This window comes from Oryzias melastigma, linkage group LG2 (assembly GCF_002922805.2).
Source record: "Oryzias melastigma strain HK-1 linkage group LG2, ASM292280v2, whole genome shotgun sequence".
In the NCBI taxonomy this organism is placed as follows: Eukaryota; Metazoa; Chordata; class Actinopteri; order Beloniformes; family Adrianichthyidae; genus Oryzias; species Oryzias melastigma.
In genome coordinates this window covers 13,813,219-13,837,105 of record NC_050513.1, presented here as the reverse complement: position 1 = coordinate 13,837,105, position 23,887 = coordinate 13,813,219, and the positions used below count along the sequence as shown (strand labels likewise).

Here is a 23,887-nt window from a genome sequence, read left to right as displayed (position 1 = left end):
GCCAAAAATGCTGAATAAATTTACTGTAATTGTTAAAGAGAATTGTTGGAAAGGCTAAAGCTGTCTGCATAATGCTAAAGTTGCTAAGGGACAAAGTTGTAGAAATTGCGAAGAGTGTACAAATAATTTGAAGAATGTCTAGCAAAAAAAACAAAAAAACAAAACAAACAAACAAAAAAAAAACAATTGTAAACAATGTAAAAATGCATAAAAGGTATAAACTTACAAGTAACCCAAAACCTCAAAAGATCCCAACATTGCCAAAAATGGTAGCACATTGCTAAAATCTTAGCTTAACTTAAAATCAGACCCCAAAACCTCAATAGATGCCAAATTAGCCAAAAAAGCTAATATGTTGCTAAAATTTTAGCTTAACTCAAAGTTAGCCCAAAAACCTCAGTAGATGCCAAATTAGTCAAAAAGGCTAACACGTTGCTAAAATATTAGCTTAACTCAAAATTAGCATAAAATACCTCAGTAGACGCCAAATTAGCCAAAAAAGCTAATACGTTGCTAAAATACTAGCTAAACCCATAAATAGCCCAAAAAACCGATAAGAACAGGATTCTTAAAGGGGCCATACCACGATTTTCTTAAGTCTTTCACAGTGAATTATATCCATATACGTAAACATATATAACCTTTGGAACACTAAAAACATTTTTTTTGTGAAATATTTATTTTTGTGAGATTTTTTTTTCCCTACACAAAAATAAAATGACTTAATTCCTGACGCTCCGCCTGCTGCTGTGTATGGCTGTCGAGCCTTTCATGACGTCACCCGAGAACACGTGTCAAAGTCAAGGCCCGAGGCCAGATTCGGCCCGCTGGGTAATTATATCCATCCCTCCAGATCATTTTATGTTATTGTCATTAATGGCTCGATGCTTATTTCTAACTTGTATATTTTGACAAAATATACTTTCACATAGAGCAAAATATTGAAAGTTATTTAAGGTTTAAGTTAATTTATTCTGGAATATCATTCCTGCCTGTTTTAATTCGTAGTTATGTTAAAAAGTTTTTAAAATTTAGTTTTATTGTGTTCAATAAACATTTAGCCTGTTCGGCCCGTGATCTATGGTGTGTTTTGGATTTTGTCCCTCTGTGCGAATGAGTTTGACTCCCCTGTCCTAGAGCCTTTGGTTCTTAGTTTCTCCCACTAAAGTAAACAGTATCCACATTTTTTCAAAGATGGATGCACATATGATATATCTGGCTTTACTAGGCCTGACCATCAAAACACAACTTCACAACATAAATACAATCGGCGTCTGCACGACTGTGACTGATGGGGGAGGACGACACCATTTTGAATTTGAAATATCTGTAAATTAATTGTGAACAATAGTAAACATAAACCGCAGTGCAACTTTTTAGTGCACAATTGTTACAAACTGAACTAAAACTAAATACCATATGTTTTCCCAATTGACGCCGATTGCCCATTACCTTTAGTGACACTCTCTACTTGTGGCTGGGCTCCTATAAGCTAGTGCAGTCATACAGATGCTGGGTATCTGTAGTATGGTTGTGAGCTAGTCCAGCGATGGCCAAGAAATTCTCAGTCAATTTATTGTTTAAAATTTTTGCGGTTGCATATGCCAAAGAATTTTCAAAAAATCGGTCAGTATAGCAAATTTTGAAGATTCTGCCGATGCCCTCCCATCGTGCAGTGTCAGTTATGACAGTAGCTTAATCCACAACGTGGATTCACAGCTGCTCATTCATCGCCGTAGTGCTCGCATTAACAAGTTTGTCTGCAAGGTCAAAACAAGTTTGACCTTGCAGACATTGCATTTTTTAATTTTTCTTTTCTTTTTTTATGTTTCTCCCACTTTCAAGCTCCTTTGGCGTGTTGCTATGGTGCCAGAGTCTTCCTATGACATCACTACTGACTTAGATTAGCACTACGTCGCACCTGTGTCAAAGACGATGGCAGATGCGGCATTAGAAAGCGCTCACCACAGTTTTGAGATAAAATCAAGAAAAGAAAAACAAAAAAGACATGTCGACTTTTAAATTAGTCTTTGAAGATTCATTTTTTTGTTTACACCAGGGGTGTCAAACTCAATCGCACAGGGGTCCAAAATCCAAAACACATCTTGGGTCGCGGGCCGAACAGGATGATCATTTATTGAACACACTGAAACAAAATTTTTAAAACTTAAAAAAATGTAAGTTTTTAACATTACTATGAATAAAAACGGGCAGGAATATTATTCCAGAACAAATCCGCTTACACCTTAATAACTTCCAATATTTTACTCTCTGTAAAAATATATTTTTTCAAAATTATACAAGTTAGAAATAAGCTCAAGATAACATCAAGCCACCCTTCCGCTATCTTTGGGGTCCAGATAACTCCACCCTTATATCGATGTGTGATTCCTTCCATGAAAAACGTGGATGAAGGTGGACAGGATTTTATGTCTGCCATGGACATCAGTGAAACTCAAAAATCACTGATTAAAAAAAAAAGTTCAGCACACTGACTTGTGGGGTCCAGATGACCCCACTCCCAATGTCATCATACCTCGGATAGCGGAAGGGTTACTAACAATTAAATAAAAGGATCTGGAGGTCCAGATATATTTACCTGGCAGGCCGGAAATGCCCCCCAGGCCTTGATTTTGACACATGGGTTACATAATTGTGACTATTTGACTAATCGTAACAGCCCTAGAGGAAGGATGTTGCAAAAGTCAGAGGAGTAGAGGTCAGGTGAGAGTTCGTTTAAAGGTTTTGTCATTTCTGAAAAGAGGGAGGAGAGGACCTTAGAAATTCCTTCTCGGTAGTTTATTAGAAATACATAGTATGCAGATGTGGCTTTAGAAATTGAGTCTTTGTAGTGGGAAAGATGGCTGCTGTAAATGTCTTTCTGGATAGAAAGACCGCTTTTTAAAAATAGTCTTTCCAAGTCTATGACCTTTTGCTTTTAGTTGTCTAAGGTTTAACCAGGGGTTAGTGGAAGTATTTTTGAGTGGAGCACTGTGGAAGTTGTTGTTATAATGTGAAACTAGTTCCTCAGAAGTTTGATGATTGTCAGCACTGCTTAGGGATATGAGAGGAAAGATGATCCAGGTTTGTTGATTTTTACTGAAGTTTCTGCTACATGGGGGGATTTGATCCTGTGGATGACACTGAAAGATACAAGGGAGTGATCCGAAAGTGGGAGGGGATCAGTCTTGCAGGCAACTGGTGAGACTTGGTATCTATAGTTGGATATAGTGGAAGATCTGACACAATCCTTGATGAGTATCTCTGGTGTGGCAAGTATCCAATGTCCAGTTTTTGGAGCAGACATGGCGGTGGTGACCTGTGTGGAGGGGACTAGAGTTCTGTTAGGTCAACTGCGGAGTATTGGATCAGCACTGGTCAACAATGCTGGACAAGCAACAGGATAGTGGTGGAGAGAAATTAGTATCACCCCGATTTATGCGACCATAATTCTTGATTTGTGTGCAGCTTTGAATTTGTGCATGTGTAATTCCTGATTTGTGCATAATTTATGATTAGTGTGCGCGTACTCCTAATTTGTGGGTGCGTAATTCTTAGTTTGTAACTCATATAATGTAGTGTAAAATGAAATTCAAAAAAATACAAAATACAATTTACACATGAAAAATTTTAAATTACAACAGCTCGAAACTAATTACAAACCCCCCAAAAATTATGCACGAATCACCTCACACCCGCACAAAAACCTCAGTTACACACAAATCTGTTGTGAGACTTATTTCACGTCTCAGAGATTCGTCCATGAGTGATGTGTTTAAATACTACTTGAATGCTCGGTCATCAGAGTTTTCTTATCAGCCATTTTGAACTTAGATTGTACATAATATCCAGTCAATCTGAAAGGCCCCCAATGACAATATTTTTTATTTGAAGGAAATGTTCCCAGTAGTGTTTTAAATATGATTATGAAGTAGTTTGTTGATTTGAAGTTTTTAACCAAAGTCCCACAACCTAAATGTCTTAAAAAGCAAATTTTCCTGTTAATCTGAAGCCTCTGTTTTGAAAATATCCTCCTGGGTGTAGGTTTTGGAGCTGAGCTGAGCTGTCAAGTTTCACCAGATAAAATTCACAATTTAAGTTTAAAACGGCTGATGAGATCAGTTTCCTGTTCTTAGCTGACACAATTGGCACTTGGTGTGGTTTTCTGTTGCTGTAGCCCATCTGCCCCTAGAGATGCTCCTAACGAATGGTTATTTAAGTTACTGTCGCCTTTTTATCAGCTGGAATCAGTCTGGCCATTCCCCATTGACCTCTGGCATCAACAAGGCCTTTCTTTCCACAGATTTGCTCACTGGATATTTTCTCTTTTTCTGACCATTCTCTGTAAACTCTGGGAATTGATTTGTGTGAAAATCCCAGTAGATCAGCAGTTTCTGAAATATACAGACCAACCCGTTCTGACAAACTGAGCTACAGCAGACAGTCTTGACCTGGTCTACATGCCTAAATGTATTGAGTTGCTGCCATGTGATTGGGTGATTAGCAATTTGCATTAACAAACAGTTGGACAGGTGTGCCTAATAAATTGGCCAGTAAGTGGATGTTTGCTGTCCTCTGTCGTCTCAATGTCCTGTTTTTTCTTGTGTTTCTGCAGTCCTCCCACAAAATTATGTTCCTGAAGAAGAAAATCTCTTCAACCAGCAGGGGAACTTCACAGTGGAACAGGAGGAGACAGATCCTCTACAGATTAAAGAGGAACTGGAGGAACAAGAATCTCCACAGATTAAAGAGGAACTGGAGGAACCAGAACCTCCACAGATTAAAGAAGAGCACGAGGAACCAGAATCTCCATGGGTTAAAGTGGAACAGACAGAACTGGAATCTCCACAGATTAAAAAGGAAGCGGAGGAACCAGAACCTCTTCCGATTAAAGAGGAGCAAGAAGAACACTGCATCGGTCAGGATGAAGAGCAGTTTGAGCTGAAGCAGGAGACTGATACTTATGAGGAAATTGAGTACAATATAGAAGTTTTAAACAATCAGCAGAGCTTTAATGCAACTGATAGTCAGGATGAAGAAGGAAGCCATGACGAATCTACATCGACTAAATATGGAGAGACAGACCCACAGAACAGAGATCAGATAAAGAGAGGGAATTGTATAGAAATATCTCACACTGTTTCTGTTGGTATGAGAACCAAGTCTGATGAAAGATCTTATGTCTGTGAAGAGTGTGGTAAAAGTTTTTGTCACGGGTCTAAGTTAAGAATTCACATGAGAACTCACACAGGAGAGAAGCCTTTTTTTTGTAAAGAATGTGATAAAAGTTTTAGTCAAATAGCTAATCTCAACACACACATGAAAATTCATACAGGCGATAAACCCTTTTCTTGTAAAGAATGTGACAAAATATTCTATCAAAAATCTCATCTCAAAAGTCACATAAGAACTCACACAGGAGAAAGGCCTTTTACTTGTGAAGAGTGCGAAAAAAGTTTTAGTCATCAATTAACTCTCAAAAAACACATGAGAGTTCACACAGGAGAGCGACCTTTTTTTTGTAAAGTATGCGATAAAAGTTTTTGTTATAAATTCAGTGTTAAAAAACACATGAAAATTCACGCAGGAGAAAAGCCCTTTTCTTGCAAAGAATGTGATAAAAGTTTTTATGAAAAATCGTATCTCACAACACACATGAGGACTCACACAGGAGAGAAGCCCTTTTCTTGTAAACAATGTGACAAAAGTTTTAGTCAAATGACTAATCTCAGGACACACATGAAAATTCATACAGGTGACAAACGTTTTTCTTGTCCAGAATGTGATAAAAGTTTTTGTCAAAAATCTCATCTCAATAGTCACATGCGAAGTCACACATGAGAGAAGCCTTTTTGGTCAGGAATGGTAAAGACTGGAACTTCATTCAGATTAGTTGCACAAATATTGAAATATTTTAGGTAATGATTTATTTATTATGTTATTTTATAGTACTTTACAGCAGGGTGAACAGAACACTAGCCATGGTTTGGCCCACATCTGTACCGCGGATACCATCCCCGCCTGCTGGGCACCTTACGCTGCTCACACATTAATATCAATCGGCTGTCCACACCAAATGCAGTTGGTGTCAAATTCATGTAATGTACACCATGTTTGTTTCAACATGCATCAAAGTTGCTTCTTGACAGTTATCCTAAAGTCTGATAACCAGAAGCTCCCCTGACGTGTGGGAGGAGCTTCCGTCAAAAACTTCTCGAATTCCCCATGGAGGAGGCGCATACTGAGAATTAATACCAAAAAAATAATGAAAAATAAAATTTTAACTTTTTTATTTCGGATTTAATTTGGACATTAGGGGCATTGGATGTAAGGGAAAATTGCATATTCAGTCGTCTTTTCTCTCAGTTTTTGTAGATTTAGTCTCCAGACATGCAATTCTAACCAGAAACTACATGATTTTACAATTTTATTGAGGTTCAAAGATGTGTGAGTGTATATTTATTCTTTGAAGTTTTTAATAGATGTTTTTTTCAAATGTGTTTTAAAGCTCTTGTTTTTTTCTGTTTTTTTACTGATCTGAAAAATGATCCGAACCATGGCCCTAAAACTGTGGCACGATCCGGACCGTGAGTTTTGTGATCCGTTACACCCCTACTTTACAGATAAAAACTTCATTTTTTGTTTCAGAGAATTATTATAAAAAAGCCTAAATGTTGCTTACTCCACCCTGACCCGCTAATTATCTCTAAATGCTTGCAGAGGTTTTTCTGAGTCTTTGGCTCTCAGCGCTTGCTGCTATTTAAATTACCATAGTGCTTCCACTACAAATGTAGTGTAGTTCCAATAGATTCTAAAGAAAGATGAGCAGCTTTGCCCTGATATGTAACAACTCACATTAATAAAGTGTTTACATAATTAACACAAACCAACTAATCCTGATTATGTGAAAAGCAGTTTTTTTTTATTATAATGCAATAATTCACGGTGGTAAGATGTTACCTTTAAGTCTTGTATATTATTATTATTATTATAATTATTAGGTTGCCTTTTTCCGCACAAGAATTAGTTGGTTTTCATGGTTTGATAAAAGAAATTGTAAAGACATTTTGTGAAATAACAATTCAAAAGTAATGTTCAATTTGTGTTGGTTGATTTTTTTATTAAAATATTTTATTTTATTGTTTTTTGGTTTGAATTTGTGTAGTTGACTGTTGTTGTTGTAGTTTATACTGATACAATGTCCAAGAGTTTAGGACTGCTTGTTTTCTTTTTCAATGTTCTGTCCAAATCTTTACTCTGAAGAATAAAGTGGACGTGCACATATTAAGAAGTGTGAAGTCTTTCCCTAATTAGGGATAGGGCAAGTAATGAGAAAGTTATGACAAGTCAAAGGGGCCCTACCATGAAAATTCTACTTTTTGAAGTTTTAACTGCATTTTACTGTTCAGTCCTCACAATAAAGAACCTCAAAGCGGTATTTTGATCCATTCATGCATTTAAGAGTAATCCTCTAAAAACCTGCACTGTCTGCAGCAGCCCCTCCCATACCCACACAAACAAGCGGTTTTGCTGTTTGCTGATCTTTATTCCATTGGAATTGTCTATTTCAGCCTTGATATAAAGATCAGAGCAATACACCAAATTTGAACTTTTTTGTCACATACCTATCTATAGAAGTATTTATCATTGGAAGCCCAACGCAAGTAGTTTTAACTTAAATCAGAATGTTCTGGAATATGAACACTATCTCTTTTGTTGGAGTGGACATACATATAGCGTTCAGCTGAAGCTGTGGTTTCCAGGTGATATCCAGCAGTCTGCGCTGACGACAGAGCTCCTGCTCGTACTGGACGATGGTTCCTTCACAATGTCTGAAGATTTCTTAAATATATTCAAATCATATAGTACATTATTAATGTATTTCTAAACAAATGTGTCTAAATGTGTAAACTCAAAATTGAATTGAATTGAATTGAAATAATAAAAAAAAATTGGAATTAAATCGTTTCTGGAAATTATAATTGATACCCAACCCTAATATCGATACTAGTGATACTGAGATCGATACACCAACCCTTAGTGCCCAATCACCACCACACCAGTCGCTGCCAAAGCCCCCCAGACCTGTGCGGAAAGCAGTGGTTAGCGCTCTTGCCTCACAGCGAGAAGGCCCCAGTTCGACTCCCGGCTGGGACCTTTCTGTGTGGAGTTTGCATGTTCTCCCCGTGCATGCGTGGGTTTTCACCGGGGACTCCGGCTTCCTCCCACCGTCCAAAAACATGCTTCATAGGTTAATTGGTGACTCTAAATTGTCCCTAGGAGTGAATGTGTGAGTGAATGGGTGTGTGATTGAGGCCCTGTGACAGACTGGCGACCTGTCCAGGGTGAACCCCGCCTTCGCCCATCAGTAGCCGGGATAGGCTCCGGCACCCCGCGACCCCGAAAGGGAAGAAGCGGCCAAGAAGATGGATGGATGGATGGAAGAATCTTTGAAAATACTTCATGTTCAAAGTCAGTACTTTGGTGTTTTTTTATGTATAGAGTAAATAACATCCATCTAAAAAAAGGGGGGTGTTAGCACATTTTTTCAGACAATTTTTCCTCTGAACTTCATTGTTTGTGCTGTGGTAATAAACTCTGGTATGACATGCAGTGGTCAACCAGATTCTATGTTGATAATGATCCAGTTTATCCTTGATTAGATAAAATAATCTGTTTGAAAGAAAGGTTCAGTCTCCAAAAAACTTTTTATTTTAGATCCATCTTTGTTAAAGTCATCCTACCTTATTCACTGTACTTTGCAATAAGAGCAGCAAAACTCTGAGAAGGAATCACTTTCTGCTCCATTCACTGTCATTCATGCAGTGAACCTGGGATTCTCCACCTCAATGACTGTCTTTTCGTTTCTGCAGTTCATTTCCGTTCTTTGTGACTTTCCCACGTTCCAACTATCTTCTTTCACGTGTCATGCATTCTCGTCACCACCATCGAAGTTTTGGATTCACCAGCAAACTGGATGTAATCTCACTGTGAGTTCATTCTTTATGCTTATCAGAAATGGAAAAATATGTGCTGCTGCTCCCATGTTAACCACTAGAGGGCAGCACAGTGTTTGTCATTGTTGCTGTGTGAGCCTGAAGGCGCTATAAAGGAAAAGCAGATCAAACCTGAGCTAAGATTTCTGTTCCAGTGAGAGCAGACTGCAAAGATCGGACAGAGCTTCTGAACTTCTCTGCTTCCTTCAGATTAAACTCTGCAGGAAGATTCAAACAGCTGATCCAGAAATGATTCCTCACCTTCACTTCTCAGATGTTCTCCAGATGTTTCATCAGATTTTGGTCCTTGGTTGTAAGTTGCAGTTTAAGCAGAAGAAAGGTGTTGCAGTGAAACACAGTAGGAACAGCAACGCTTGATTCTGAAATTTCTTTGGGATCTTGTACGGAGCTATTTTAAAATAAAATAAATTAATTTCATCTTCAAATGTTGTCTTTTAGGTTTAAAAACTCAAAATTTCATTTCAAACCTTTTTTTCATGTTTCCAATCTTTTTTTTTTCACTTTCAACTATCTTTGTTTGTTTTTTTTAAATCTGAAAATTAACCTTTCAAAATGTTTGGCCCCACTGTGGCGTGTTGGGGCAGGGCTAACAGGAAGGATCAATCAAAATTGATGATGGTGGAAACTTCAGTCCCAGGGTATTCGCTAACTCATAGAACTGTGATAAATACTGTCAGAAAATGGCTGTCCAATGAATCAGTTGTGGTTGATCAAGATCATGGACCACAGTCCTTGTCACTTTTTGGGATTTGTTGAGGCGATGATGAATCTTTGTGTGTGATTCAGGTTGATCAATCCCTCTGGTTCCAGCTCAGATGAACACACACGGGATCCCACTTCTGACACCAAGATTGTGGTGGAAGTTTGTTAGATCCGATGGAATAAAGCGTCTTCAAGGGTATTTACTCAACAGAGTAAAAGAAAAGAAATACACGCTGGAGAGATGCATGGAGAGGAGACTGCAGATTCTCTGCTTGTTAGGTGGGGCAACCACCTTTTATACAGAAGCACAAACAAACTCTACTCAGGAACTTAAGATAGCGACTTTACGGTTTCATATCTAAAAATGGACAAGATGTTCTAATCAAATCAAGAAAAACTTCTTTGTTTTCTGAAGCTGTTATAATCGAAAGACAGATAAGGACTCAGAATGAGAACGAGGTTGGACATGGCAGATCCTGAAGCTGCCGCTGAAAAAAGTGGAATAAAGTGTTTTATCCTCAGTGATATTTTGACCAGAACTCCTAAAGTCTCTGTGAAACTTTTCCACCATTATCAGATCCAGAGATGGAATGTCGCTTTATTAAAATCATCTTTCCATTTATTAATTTCTAAAATCTTTCAGAAGCATTTTTTCATAGACAACAAACCTTTCTGATAGATGGCTTTTAGTAAGTGGGAGGAGCTTAGTGCGAGGGTGGGATCTGACCTGCTTTTGCCTTTATATTCATGTATTCAACAATGAAATTTGGATTTGATCAATTTTAAGACAGTTTCATCTCTTTCATTGAGTTGATATTTTGTAGCAGAGGTCAAAGGTCAAATAGAGCAGTTTTCAATTCTAGAAACTAAGAAGAGTAACCAACATTAGCTGGATTCTCATATTGGTTTGAGAGAATGAAGCACTTTGTTTCCAACACTGCTAAATGTAGTTTTAGAAAAGTTCAGGTGCTTGAACAGATGCTTTGCTGAGACATTTCAGAGGGTTGAAGTCCAGCTGTTATCAGTTTCTGTATTTGAACTCGACCTGTTATGGTTGTTTGACAACAATGTGGTCACAAGGAAAAGATAACCTTCATTGTAGCTTTGGATTCAGATCATTTGAGGAACCAAACCTATTGCGTTCATGAAATACCTGAAATACCTGCAGCTGTATTCACTTCTTTAAATAGTTTTGTGGTAAACATTATCTTGAACTGAGTAACAAAGAATTGATTTAAAAGAAGATACATTTAAAGAAAACAGTTTTTTTTGTAGCAGTAATGACAGATTTTCTGAACCTTTTGCACAAATTACAGCCACATTATTAGTAACATTTTAACAATTTAGGAAACTGATTCACTGTGTTCCTGATATGCCGCTTACATGGAAATTTCAGCTTTCAAATCCTCACTGAGTCTTCTTCTCCAGAACATATTCAAATGTTGGGGGAGGAGCTCTGTTCAGGTGTTCCTGAAATAGCAAAAGAGGAAGTCGAGTTTTCCTCAATGTTAGAGCAGACGGAGCAGGAGGAGACGGTGAGAGTGGCTCCAACTTTCTTCTTCTTCTTCACGGTGAGTCTTTTGTGTTCTTCCAGATTGAAATTTAAACCTCAGAATAGAACGGTCAGAGCTGCAGTGAACGAGAAACTTTAAGACCTTATTCTCTACCTGATGACATCAAAAACTGAAACTTATAAAGGATTTAAAACTTTTTCAAAGTAGTGGATAAAAACAAGCCAGGTTTGTTCTCATGCTTAAAATGATCCTTCACATAAATTCATTTTTTGTTGCAAATTGTTCCAATATAAATGTAGATGTACTTTAGCTTTAGTGCTAATTCCGGTATATTTATGCTCTATATTCGCTAAAACAGTAATATGCATTGTCCTAATTTAAATTACATATAATAGAATAATAAAAATGGCAGATGTCACACACACTCACTGGCTCAATGTTGTGACTTTTAAATGTTCCTCAGACATCAGATGAAGTGATGACTCTGTTTCACCCTTTTTTCCAGCTCAGATTCAAATTAAATTAAAGTGTCAAAACATCAGTGACAGTCAAACGAAGACTGTGAGAGGCTGTGGAAACTCTCCAGTGCATTGATGATAGTCAGGACACACACAGGTGATGAACTGCCGCATGTTTTTGCAATCATATCAGTCATGCGATCTTCATTTTTGAACTGACATTATTATGTTGGAAGAGTAATTAAAACTTGAGTCCATCTCTGATTAGTTCTTCCACCAATATCATTTCTGCACAATCTGTTCTGGCATTATAATGTCATTTGTCACAAAAAAATGTTCATAGACAGGATAATGAGTTCTAGCTTTTGTATAGACCAATAAAATGCTTGAGATTACAGCAGCTGCTTCCAGGTTTCTTCTTCAACCTGTTCATTGTCCTTAGGTCAGGAAATCTGATATTTTGGTTAATCTTCTTTCTCTTTGGAGCTTCTTCTCAGTGCTTCTCAACAGCTTTATACGCTGTCTAGAGCTCTCTTTGACAAAACAACTAAATTAGAGTCCAGAGCTGCTCAGCCATTAGCTCTTTGCTAGTTAGTTAGATAAAAAAATGCATGTCTTTCTTTTACTTTGTTGTTTAATTTCTGTCTGTTTTTCTTGATCTGATTCATTTTTCCTGAATTTTATAAACAGGAAGTTTGTTGTTTCTTTGTCAAAGTGACTGAATGACTGAATGACTGAAATGCTTTCCATCATGGAGTGTTTCCTCTGCAGGTGAAGGTTGAAGGTGTGTGTGAGCTGATCCAGCGGATCCAGTGAATCCAGCTGCATGGATCAGTGTGAGGACACACAGGAGGGAGCCCCTCCTTCTACGAAAAGGAAAACTAAAAAACGTAGGAAACGGAGAAAAGCTCAGAGGTGAGATGAACATCTCTAACTGTCCATGACTCTTCTCCATGTCAGAGCTCAGCACTCACATCAACAACCTTCATTCTTCACAGGAACCAACCTGGACCTGGAGATGAACCCAGCTGTGTGTCTTTCAGGAGTGACAAGTCAAAGGATTTTATCTTGAACTTCAAAGCCAGTCCAGGAGTGGAACAGTAAGTATTTGTCAGAGTTAAAGGAGGCTGGATAATAGTTTAAATGATCGTTAGTTTTCGGCTGAATGACTTGAGGTCTGGTTCAGTTCTTGATCTCTCTGATCAGACTCACTTGGAGCATCATGTGTGATGAGACTTTTTCAGTTCTGAGACTCTCTCTGAAGTAGAGGTAGATATCCCTGTACATGTCCCTGTATGGTGCATGCCGCCACCCCACCCCCACCGCTGCTGTGACATTTAAAATATACAGCACAGTAGTTCTCAACAAAAAATAACCCATAACAATGCCATAACGGCTTAACTATTATGTGAAAGAGATAATGATCTTTTACTGCCACTACAATGTTACACATTTAAATGAAAATACCTAAAAATGAGGCTTTTCACGGTAATTATTAGGTTAGATCAGTAATAGATTGATTACATTAATTAATTACAGGTCATAATTACTTACTAGGACAAAAAAGTTAAAGAAAATACACTTCCATGTTTGTTTACAGACATTAACATATAAATTATGCCAGCATAATGACTCTCAATCTTAAAAAGACAAATTTGCACTTACAAATACAATATACATACAATAGATGCTGCATTGAATCAATTAAATGTGACATGTGTCAAACAGAATTTAGTTAATTGCTTGAAAAGGACTGGGATTTCTTAGTTTGGAGACCTTCTTTTCGGGTGTGAACCCTAAAAGAAGACAATGAACTTTAAATTATTTCTAAGGTAAGGCCTTGTTTTTACATTACAGCCCTCACCTGTACATCGTCCTGCCGGAGAGCATCATGCCCACAGAAACAGTTCAAGTTTTTAAACACACCTTTTTAACTTAGCTTTCAGATTATTTTATTATTTGTATTAAAACCATGTCTTATCACAAAATGTATGTATTTTTTTTAATGTCATTGTTATTCAGTTATATATTTACTTGTTTAGTTTCTTGGGGTGGCTGTATTGCAGCAGTAGAGTAATGATGGATCCCCACAATAGTTTCCTAGCACCACTGACAAGCCATGTGTAATTAGTCAATGTTTTATATTTTAATGTGAGGGGTTGAGGTTCATCCTGGGAAGTTGGATGGATGGGGTTGTGGTGGGATGGTTTGAAAAGTGCTTCTCTAAAAGTTGCAGAGCTTACACAACCCTAGTTGATTTGTTTAGCAAGTAAGGCAAGGCAAGGCAAGTTTATTTGTATAGCACATTTCATGTACAGAGACAATTCAAAGTGCTTTACATAAAACATTAAAAGAAACAATCAAAAGAAATAGTAAAAATGTCATTCATCATCATTCAAATCATTAAAATAAAATTAAAAGAAAGTAAAAAGATTTTAAGATTTTAATTTAAAACAAGCATAGATAAAAAGTGCGGACGTAAACTTTTGAATACATATTAATCAAATGCAACTGAGTTGAGTCTTTAACCTGGATTTAAAGACACTGAGTGTTTCAGCAGATCTAAGGTTTTCTGGAAGTCTGTTCCAGATCTGTGGTGCATAGAAGCTGAATGCAGCTTCTCCATGTTTAGTTCTGACTCTAGGAACTGATAAAAGACCGGATCCTGATGACCGGAGAGGTCTGGCTGGTACATACTGGGTCAGGAGGTCAGTCATGTATTTTGGTGCTAAACCATTCAAAGCTTTATAAACCAGTAACAGAACTTTAAAGTCTATCCTCTGACAGACAGGTAACCAGTGTAAAGACCTCAGAACTGGACTGATGTGGTCTACTTTCTTGGTCCTTGTGAGAACCCGAGCAGCAGAGTTCTGAATAAGCTGCAGTTTCCTGATGGATTTTTTTGGTAGTCCTGTAAAAACACTGTTACAGTAATCAAGTCGACTAAAGATGAAAGCATGCACTAGTTTCTCCAGGTCCTGCTTAGACATCAGATCTTTAATCCTTGAGATATTTTTGAGATGATAATAGGCTGATTTAGTGACTGCCTTAATGTGTTTATCAAAATTTAGGTCTGTGTCTATCACTACACCCAAGTTTCTGGCCTGGTTGGTAGTTTTTAGTTGAATAGATTGAAGCTCTGTAGTGACGTCTAACCTTTTTTCTTTAGCCCCAAAGACAATAACCTCAGTTTTGTTTTTGTTTAATTGAAGTAAGTTGTGACACATCCAGTCATTAATGTCCTCAATGCATTTACCAAGAGCCTGTACAGGGCCTCGGTCTCCTGGTGTCAGTCTAATATATATCTGTGTGTCATCTGCATAGCTATGGTAACTAATGTTGTTGTTCTTTATAACCTGGGCCAGTGGGAGCATGTAGATGTTAAATAGAAGTGGTCCCAGGATGGAGCCTTGGGGCACTCCACATGTAATTTCTATTGGCTCAGAAGTGAAGTTACCAATTGACACAAAATATTTCCTGTTTTCTAAGTACGTTTTGAACCAGTTTAGTACTGGCCCAGTGAGACCCACCCAGTTTTCCAGTCGTCTGAGTAGTATTGCGTGGTCGACTGTATCAAACGCAGCACTGAGATCCAGTAAAACTAGCACTGACATATTTCCACTGTCTGTATTCAAACGTATGTCATTAGTCACTTTGGTCAGAGCCGTTTCAGTGCTGTGGTTCTGTCTGAAGCCGGACTGGAAGACATCATAGCAGTTGTTATTTATTAGGAATTCATTTAACTGATGGAAAACAGCTTTTTCAATGATCTTACTTAAAAATGGCAGGTTTGATATCGGTCTGTAGTTTTTAATTTGAGTTTTGTCTAGACCAGGGGTCACCAACACGTCGCCCGCGGGCGCCAGGTCGCCCCCGAGCACCACATCAGTCGCCCGCAGGTCTCTTCTAAAAATAGCACAACTCACTTGTGAGCTACTCGAAAATTTTATTTAATCAGTGTCTTCACATAGCGAAGTATCATTATTATTATTAATAATGAATAACTGAAGGCAAACTAAGCAAATTTATTATTTCAAACTGGTAGCCCTTCGTATGATTCAGTACCCATGAAGTAGCCCGCAGTTTCAAAAACGTTGGTGACCCCTGGTCTAGACTGTCCTTTTTTAGGAGAGGTTTGATTACAGCTGTTTTCAGTGGTTCTGGGAAAACACCAGATGTTAATGACAAGTTGACAATCTGGAGCAGGGCTGGCCTTTATGATTTGTATCACATAGAAATCACCATGACTTTATATACCCATGGACAGTGTGTTTTCATATGATCCATTGGTTTGCTGTTCTAAATCTGAATATTCCATTGTTGAATGAGAATCACATGATACTATCTGTGTTCAAATTGTACAAATTGGAGAGCCAATGTAAATGATGAGATGTAATTAAAACCCCAATAAGATTACCCTGAAATATTAAATCATGGTTGCACAATGGTGTGACAAGACCCTGGTTCAAATCCTAGTAGGGACCTTTCTTTGTGGACTTTGCATGTTGTCCAACAACTGTAATGTGTACTCACAGACACCCACCCACCCCCACCCCCTCAAACTTCAAACCTTCCGGCTCAGACAGAATGGATCTGATTGTTGATGATTCTCCACAGAGTCTACCAGCAGAGCTCAGAGACTCCCAGGGGTCCATCTGTCCAGCAGCATCAAACACAGCTGGACTCCATATTTCTGGTCTGTACATGAACAATAACTACTTTTCCATCATTCTGTTCACAGTCATCTCCATGATGCACTTTGTAGACCAGTGGATTGTCAGTGTGTCCAACATGGAGCTGATGTTTGGCTCCATGACTTCACTCTGATTGGCTCATTCATCTAGAATTCTGTTGCAGCTGCTGGAGGACAACATTGTCACTTTTGTGAAGAAGGAGCTGAAGAAGATCCAGAAGATTCTAAGTCAGAGGGAGGAGGAGGAGGAACTGGAGGATGAAGATGAAAATCAGAGGAGCAGCAGAGAGTCACTGGTGAAGATTACAGTGAACTTCCTGAGGAGAATGAAGCAGGAGGAGCTGGCTGATCGACTGCAGAACAGTAAGAGGATTTCTCTGAAGGTTTCAGCTGCTGGATAAATAAAGATGTACTGATGTCTCAACACATGGAACAACATGGATTAAGATCCTGATCATTCATGACTGCAGAGAGTTTATTCATTTATTTATTGTTGTCTTCATTCAGAATCGTTTGCAGGTTGTCGGCACATAGTTCAATCTGGTCTGAAGAAGAAGTTCCAGTGTGTGTTTGAGGGAATCGCTAAAGCAGGAAACCCAACCCTTCTGAATGAGATCTACACAGAGCTCTACATCACAGAGGGAGGAACTGGAGAGCTGAATGAAGAACATGAGGTCAGGAAGATTGAAGCAGCATCCAGGAAAGCAGACAGAGCAGAAACAAGCATCAGACAAGAAGAGCTCTTTAAACTCCCAACTGGAAGACAAGAACCAATCAGAACCGTGATGACAAAGGGTGTGGCTGGCATCGGGAAAACAGTCTTAACACAGAAGTTCACTCTGGACTGGGCTGAAGGCAAAGCCAACCAGAACATCCACTTCATATTTCCATTCACTTTCAGAGAGCTGAATGTGCTGAAAGAGGAGAAGTTCAGCTTGGTGGAACTTGTTCATCACTTTTTCCCTGAAACCAAAGAAGCAGGAATCTGCAGCTTTAAAGACTTCCAGATCATCTTCATCTTTGATGGTCTGGATGAGTGTCGACTTCCTCTGGACTTCCACAAGACTCAGACCCTAACTGATCCTAGAAAGTCCACCTCAGTGGGTGATCTGCTGACAAACCTCATCAGGGGGAACCAGCTTCCCTCGGCTCGCCTCTGGATAACCACACGACCTGCAGCAGCCAATCAGATCCCTGCTGAATGTGTTGACATGGTGACTGAGGTCAGAGGGTTCAATGATCCACAGAAGGAGGAGTACTTCAGGAAGAGATTCCAAGATAAGAAAAAGCAGGCCAAAAAGATCATCTCCCACATCAAGAGATCCCGAAGCCTCCACATCATGTGCCACATCCCAGTCTTCTGCTGGATCACTGCTACAGTTCTGGAGGATCTGCTGAAGAGCAGAGAGGGAGGAGAGCTGCCCAAGAGCCTGACTGAGATGTACATCCACTTCCTGGTGGTTCAGGCCAAAGTCAAGAAGGTCAAGTATGATGGAGGAGCTGAGACAGATCCTCACTGGAGTCCAGAGAGCAGGAAGATGATGGAGTCTCTGGGAAAACTGGCTTTTGAGCAGCTGCAGAAAGGAAACCTGATCTTCTATGAATCCGACCTGACAGAGTGTGGCATCGATATCAGAGCAGCCTCAGTGTATTCAGGAGTGTTCACACAGATCTTTAGAGAGGAGAGAGGACTGTACCAGGACAAGGTGTTCTGCTTCATCCATCTGAGTGTTCAGGAGTTTCTGGCTGCTCTTCATGTCCACCTGACCTTCGTCAACTCTGGAGTCAACCTCATGGAGGAAGAACAGAAAAAGTCTTGGTTTTTCACTGTTTTTCAGAACAGCTCAGTTCAGTTCTACCAGAGTGCTGTGAACAAGGCCTTACAGAGTCAAAATGGACACCTGGACTTGTTCCTCCGCTTCCTCCTGGGTCTTTCACTGCAGACCAATCAGAATCGCCTACAAGGTCTGCTCACACAAATAGAAAATAGCTCACAGACCAATCAGAAAACAGTCCAGTACATCAAGGAGAAGATCAGTGAGAATCTGTCTGCAGAGAAAAGCATCAACCTGTTCCACTGTCTGAATGAACTGAATGATAGTTCTCTAGTGGAGGAGATCCAACAGTCCCTGAGTTCAGGACGTCTCTCCACAGATGAACTGTCTCCTGCTCAGTGGTCAGCTCTGGTCTTCATCTTACTGTCATCAGAAGAAGATCTGGAAGTGTTTGACCTGAAGAAATACTCTGCTTCAGAGGAGGCTGTTCTGAAGCTGCTGCCAGTGATCAAAGCCTCCAGCAAAGCTATGTAAGAACTCTCATAAAAATCAAGTTTATTGAATGAATTAATTTGAATGATGGAAGAAGCTGTAAAACTGCTGTCTGATCTTGTTATTTTTTTCAGACTGAGTGGCTGTAACCTGTCGGAGAGAAGTTGTAGAGCTCTGTCTTCAGTTCTCAGCTCTCAGTCTTCCAGACTGAGAGATCTGGATCTGAGTAACAACAACCTGCAGGATTCAGGAGTGAAGCTTTTGTCTGCCGGACTGGAGAGTCCACACTGTGAACTGGAGACTCTCAGGTGATTATTTTTTTTCTCATTTGAATTTTGGTTTCAGGTTTTATCAATTTTTTTTTCTCGATTAGGAGAATGTTTTAGATAGATTTCTGTGATATAAACGTCAACAAAATAAATATAATAAATCTAATAAATAAATCTGATTTCTCAACATCGCCTGTGTCTTCCATACATTTTAATTGAGATATCCACAGACACCAATCCTTAGAGCGATCATCCTAAAAACATTGCCTGGTAGCTCCACCCACATGCGGCTGAGTGAGTCAAGCTGTGTAGCACATTTTTTGACAAGCGGCAAGCAGCGAATTTGTCACGCAAAGAAAGAGGGGCGGAGCATGTGAATTTGTCACGTGAATCGCGTTCGGTGTGAAAGAACTTTAACAGAGCAGCTGCTGCCTCTGCAGAACCCAGTTCAGAAAGTGGTCCTAAGAATCAGGGGAGAAGGTTTAAACTCAAGTAAAAATAGAGGCAATGGATCCACCTGAAGCTCTTGGTTATTTAGTTTCTGCGGAGTGAAAATTCGTAATGTGACATTTGTCCAAACTGAGTCATGTAATCTAAATCTTGATCACATGAAATCACAAAGACAATGAATGGAGACAGTTTCAGTTTGTGTGAGCCAGTAAGCCTCATCAATTCCACTGCTGTTCTCTCACTCTTTCTGCCATGTGTGTTTTGTTGTGTTGTGTGTCTGCAGTCTGTCGGGCTGTCTGATCACAGAGGAAGGCTGTGCTTCTCTGGCTTCAGCTCTGAACTCCAACCCCTCCCATCTGAGAGAGCTGGACCTGAGCTACAATCATCCAGGAGAGGCTGGAATTAAGCTGCTTTCTGCTGCACTGGAGGATCCACACTGGAGACTGGACACTCTCAGGTATGGAGAGACCTAATGTTGACACTCGTGAGACAGAGGAGGAGGAACTTCAGGTCTGATATTTTCCTTTCTCTCATCTCTGTGTCCTGGATAATTTAAGATCCTGAGAATTAGTGTCAGCCTTTTTTTTTCTTTTTTCAAAAATCAATTTCTGTATCCTTCCTTATTTTTTTTTCAAAATGCTCCAAAGAAGAAGAGATAAAGATGCTCAGAAAACAGCAGAAATGTTAAGAAGCTGACACAGTCTGATCATGTTTGATGGATTATTGTGGTCATTTGATCAACAACTCTTTATTGACTCTAAACATAGTGAAAGTCCAGTAGTGTAGTTTTTTGATTCCCAGCACAATAAGAGCTCTAGTTTCCCTCAGTGATGTCATGTTTTCTTCTTCCTGCTGCTGCTTCAACAGAGATTAAATGAAGAGAGCTCTCAAACTGCTGGACTATGATGATAAGAAGGTGTCCTGCTCTGACCCCCTTCCTCACTCTTCTTTTCAGGGCGGAGCCTGCTGGAGTCCAGTGGTTGACTCCAGGTCTGAGGAAGTGTAAGTGTGATTTTCAATTGATTCATAGCAATAAGGCAGCTCATATTCAAACATTTTCAAACTGTCTTATCACTCATTCATGAGTTCTCATCAAAGATGGATCAATAACTGCATCTGGATTGTGTTTGTTTCTCCATCAGATTCCTGTCGCCTCACAATCGACACAAACACAGTGCACAAAAACCTCAAACTGTCTGAAGATAACAGGAAGGTGACACGTGTAACAGAGCTTCAGTCATATCCTGATCATCCAGACAGATTTGATCACTGGTATCAGCTGCTGTGCAGAGATGGTCTGACTGGTCGCTGTTACTGGGAGGTTGAGTGGAGTCAAAAAGTTTCCATATCAGTGAGTTACAGAGGAATCGGAAGGAAAGGAAACAGTCATGACTGTTTGCTTGGACAGAACAATCTGTCCTGGGGTCTGTTCTACTCTGGTTATGATGGTTTCTATGCCTGGCACAATAACAAAAAGATATCAATCGGCTCTTCCTCCTCCTCTTCCTCTCACAGAGTAGCAGTGTATGTAGACTGTCCTGGTGGTGTTCTGTCCTTCTTCAGAGTTTCTAATGACTCACTGATCCACCTTTACACCTTCAACACCACATTTACTGAACCTATTTACCCTGGATTTGGGATCTGGCCTGATTCTTCAATAGTTCTGTGTTAAGCTCAGTTTTAATGTTGTGGATCTGTTAGATAATTTCTCTGTTTACTAAATGGCCAAGTATTTATTTACAAGCTGATTTTCAGAATAATATTTTCAATCTGTTACTTCCTGAAACTCATCACATTAATATCTTGTAAAGTTATTCCTCTTCCAGTTCTCATAAATGGAAGCTGTTGTTTAACAGTCCACATCAAATGCTTTTGTTCAAAGTTCATCATCTTAGTATGTATTTTCAGTTATTATTTAAACCCTTTTATTTTTAATGTCTTGAAATCTATAACACATTCTTGATATCCTTATGTCTGATAATTGTTACCAGTTAACTAATCTTTCAGGTGTGTTCAAGCTCTCTGCAGCTCAAACATATTTAGACGCATTTAATCTTTTTCATACTTTTTTTAATGATTTATTTTAATTGAAAAAATAATCAACATGCATCCTTATGATGTTTGATACTTGCTTTGCATTAATGACTCTTCTAATGGAAAATAATCTGCATATGTATACATATATATAGTTTACATATATTTTTTTTTATGTTTGATACTTGATTTATATTACTGTATTGATCCTTTAGTGACAAAAAAATAATCTGCAGATTTTAGATTTTTTCCTCAACTTTAATAATTGATCTCCATACACTATGATAAAGTCTGAAATAGTGTAATATGTACTTACATAGCCATGTTCATTGTTTTAATGTAAGGATTCTTAATGACCTGTATTTATGTTGAAAAGATATATATATCCCATCAGAAATTATGAGCCGGATAATAATAATTCATGTAAAGAAAATGGTTTGGTAGCACCGGAGTGTGATTATATAAATTTGTTTGCCACCACTCCCTTTCAAGCAATCTATCATTTGATGTGTAGTTATTCCATGTTTGACATGTATTTATGGGTGTAAAATTCCATTGATTGATTGTATGGCACATGCATTATTCTTTCTTGGTTGCTTGAAATAAACAATTCTTAATCTTATCTAATGCTTAAATTATTTCTCAAATTTCTTTCTCAAACTGTAACACTTTAACACCGGAGCTGTCACTAGCGACATCTAAATAATACACACACTTTTATTTACTGTAACTCCTCGTTTTTATGATCAATGTGAATCAGCTGATACTGAGAAAATTGCCCATTTCACCACTGAACTTTGAGTGTGTCACTTTACACTCTAGTGTTTACTTTACACAGAGTAAAGACTGAAAGTACACTCTAGTTAAACACAATGTGTTTGCTCAGGAAACACTGGAGCTAAAGCTCTGGTGTACAAGAGTTAAGAGACTACTCTGTTCTCCTCTTGTTCAAAGCAAATCAAATCAGTCTTTATTTGTATAGCACTATATATGACACATAGCATAAGATTCTTTACAACTAAATAAAACAAATACTGTAAAAACAAGCACAACAACAAAAAAGTAAAATAAAGTATAAACATAAATACATAAAAAATATAAAGCTGTAAGTGCCATTTTCTGAGAGATTTAAGTTGCTTTAGAATTTTATTTTGTTTCTGACATTTGAAATCTGGATTATTGTTTGAACTAATCTGATCACCTGAGGGCGCAACTCTGTTTTTCAATGTCAATTTCATGAGTCGAAGAAGTTCTGTCTCGAAACATTTTTGTCAATAAAGATTGGGACGGACAATGGGGTAGATGATTAGAAATGACTGTTCTAGCTGCAAATATCTGGGTTTTGGTGCATTATCCACATATTGGCCCGATCCGAATACTCCCCTTCTTCCTTCCCCTTAGCCCTTGTAATAGTCAGGGGGTTGGACTGGCTCCTTTAGGACTTTCATATGGCCACTGATGATGATGTCATATATCGCCGCGCGGGACTGAAGTGTACACGTTGTCGCTGGTACCAGATTAGTCTCTCTTTTTTTGTATTGTAACACTCAGGTTGTGCAGCTCTTGTTTTTTTTATATGTATATTCGGGACATTAGCCGTCCAACCGGGCTTTATAAGGTTGATGAAAAGATTAATAAAGAAGACGAACACTGTTGGAGCCCCAAACGTCATCTAGTCGTGAGTTTTTGTTGCCATCCTCCTTTTCTTTTTTTCCTCTGCTGAGTTCCTGGGACTTTGCACAACCTGTGAACGTTACAAATGGCGCCCGAACAACTTTTTATTGGATCTATCCCTCAATCGACGATGGCTACAAACGACTATCTTCTTGATAAGTGCGATATTCCGGTGGATGAAGTCAGCGTTTTCCTGCTTCCCGTGGATACCTACTAGCTAGTTTACTGCACGTGTTAGCTGCATTTCAACGGAACAAGCCGTCATCTACGCTGCCAACATCAAGCCTTCCTCTTCGGGATTTCCAGTGGCCTCATCACAGCCTGCTACCAGATAACTGCTGTTTCGACGTGGGTTTGTACCGCGAGGTGCGCTCGCTCGGATTTCCCTCTCTCTATTCCTCCAAGTGCGCTCGTTCGGATTTGCCTCTCTATTCCTCCACGTATGCTTGGATCTTCCTCTCTCTGCTCTGCGTTCGGGACACTGCTTACAGGAGATAACCCTTTGACTGCCGTTTTTTTGAATACACGCATCTGAAAGGAAACTGAACCAAAAAAAAAAAAAAGTTTGGACAGTTTTATGTGTAAACTAAATTCCTGTTACTATTATTTAATAACCCATCCTTTTACTAGTTATTTGAGAGTTTTGCTTACCAGTTGGTTTTACTTTTGTATTTTCTGGTAAAGAAAAAAAAAAGAGTTAGTGAGAAACTTTTCTTATGACGGTTTTGAGGAAAAATAATTGACTGGTAAATAACTTAAGCTGAAGTTAAGTGATTGTGTTTATCAAACTCACTGAAGAAGGTTTTTTT

The 23,887-nt window shown here is 38.8% G+C and overlaps 4 protein-coding genes across 6 annotated transcripts in view; all 4 read left to right on the top strand.

Moving 5' to 3' along the window:
• The window catches only part of LOC112145049 (zinc finger protein OZF), a 10,364-nt gene extending 3,080 nt beyond the window's left edge, over positions 1 to 7,284 (top strand). The window contains exon 2 of the mRNA XM_024270054.2: positions 4,616 to 7,284. Coding sequence (XP_024125822.1) covers positions 4,616 to 5,841 — 1,226 coding nt within the window. The 3' untranslated portion in view covers positions 5,842 to 7,284. The remainder of the gene's footprint in view (positions 1 to 4,615) is intronic.
• Positions 1 to 23,887, top strand: part of LOC112139907 (NLR family CARD domain-containing protein 3-like) — a 385,294-nt gene that overhangs the window by 75,930 nt on the left and 285,477 nt on the right. The gene's annotated exons all lie outside the window — the stretch shown is intronic.
• The window catches only part of LOC112139908 (NACHT, LRR and PYD domains-containing protein 12-like), a 249,874-nt gene that overhangs the window by 26,355 nt on the left and 199,632 nt on the right, over positions 1 to 23,887 (top strand). The window lies entirely within an intron of this gene.
• The window catches only part of LOC112145037 (NLR family CARD domain-containing protein 3), a 35,412-nt gene continuing 22,779 nt past the window's right edge, over positions 11,255 to 23,887 (top strand). Inside the window, exons 1-10 of one of the 2 annotated variants that reach the window (XM_036214661.1) lie at positions 11,255 to 11,290; positions 11,739 to 11,848; positions 12,463 to 12,606; positions 12,690 to 12,791; positions 16,309 to 16,747; positions 16,892 to 18,689; positions 18,786 to 18,959; positions 19,654 to 19,827; positions 20,326 to 20,372; positions 20,513 to 22,026. In XM_036214661.1, the coding sequence (XP_036070554.1) occupies positions 16,711 to 16,747; positions 16,892 to 18,689; positions 18,786 to 18,959; positions 19,654 to 19,827; positions 20,326 to 20,372; positions 20,513 to 21,042 (2,760 nt within the window). In that variant the 5' untranslated portion in view covers positions 11,255 to 11,290; positions 11,739 to 11,848; positions 12,463 to 12,606; positions 12,690 to 12,791; positions 16,309 to 16,710 and the 3' untranslated portion in view covers positions 21,043 to 22,026. Of the gene's footprint in view, positions 11,291 to 11,738; positions 11,849 to 12,462; positions 12,607 to 12,689; positions 12,792 to 16,308; positions 16,748 to 16,891; positions 18,690 to 18,785; positions 18,960 to 19,653; positions 19,828 to 20,325; positions 20,373 to 20,512; positions 22,027 to 23,887 lie in introns of those variants that run through there. The other variant, XM_036214665.1, reaches the window with a different exon arrangement.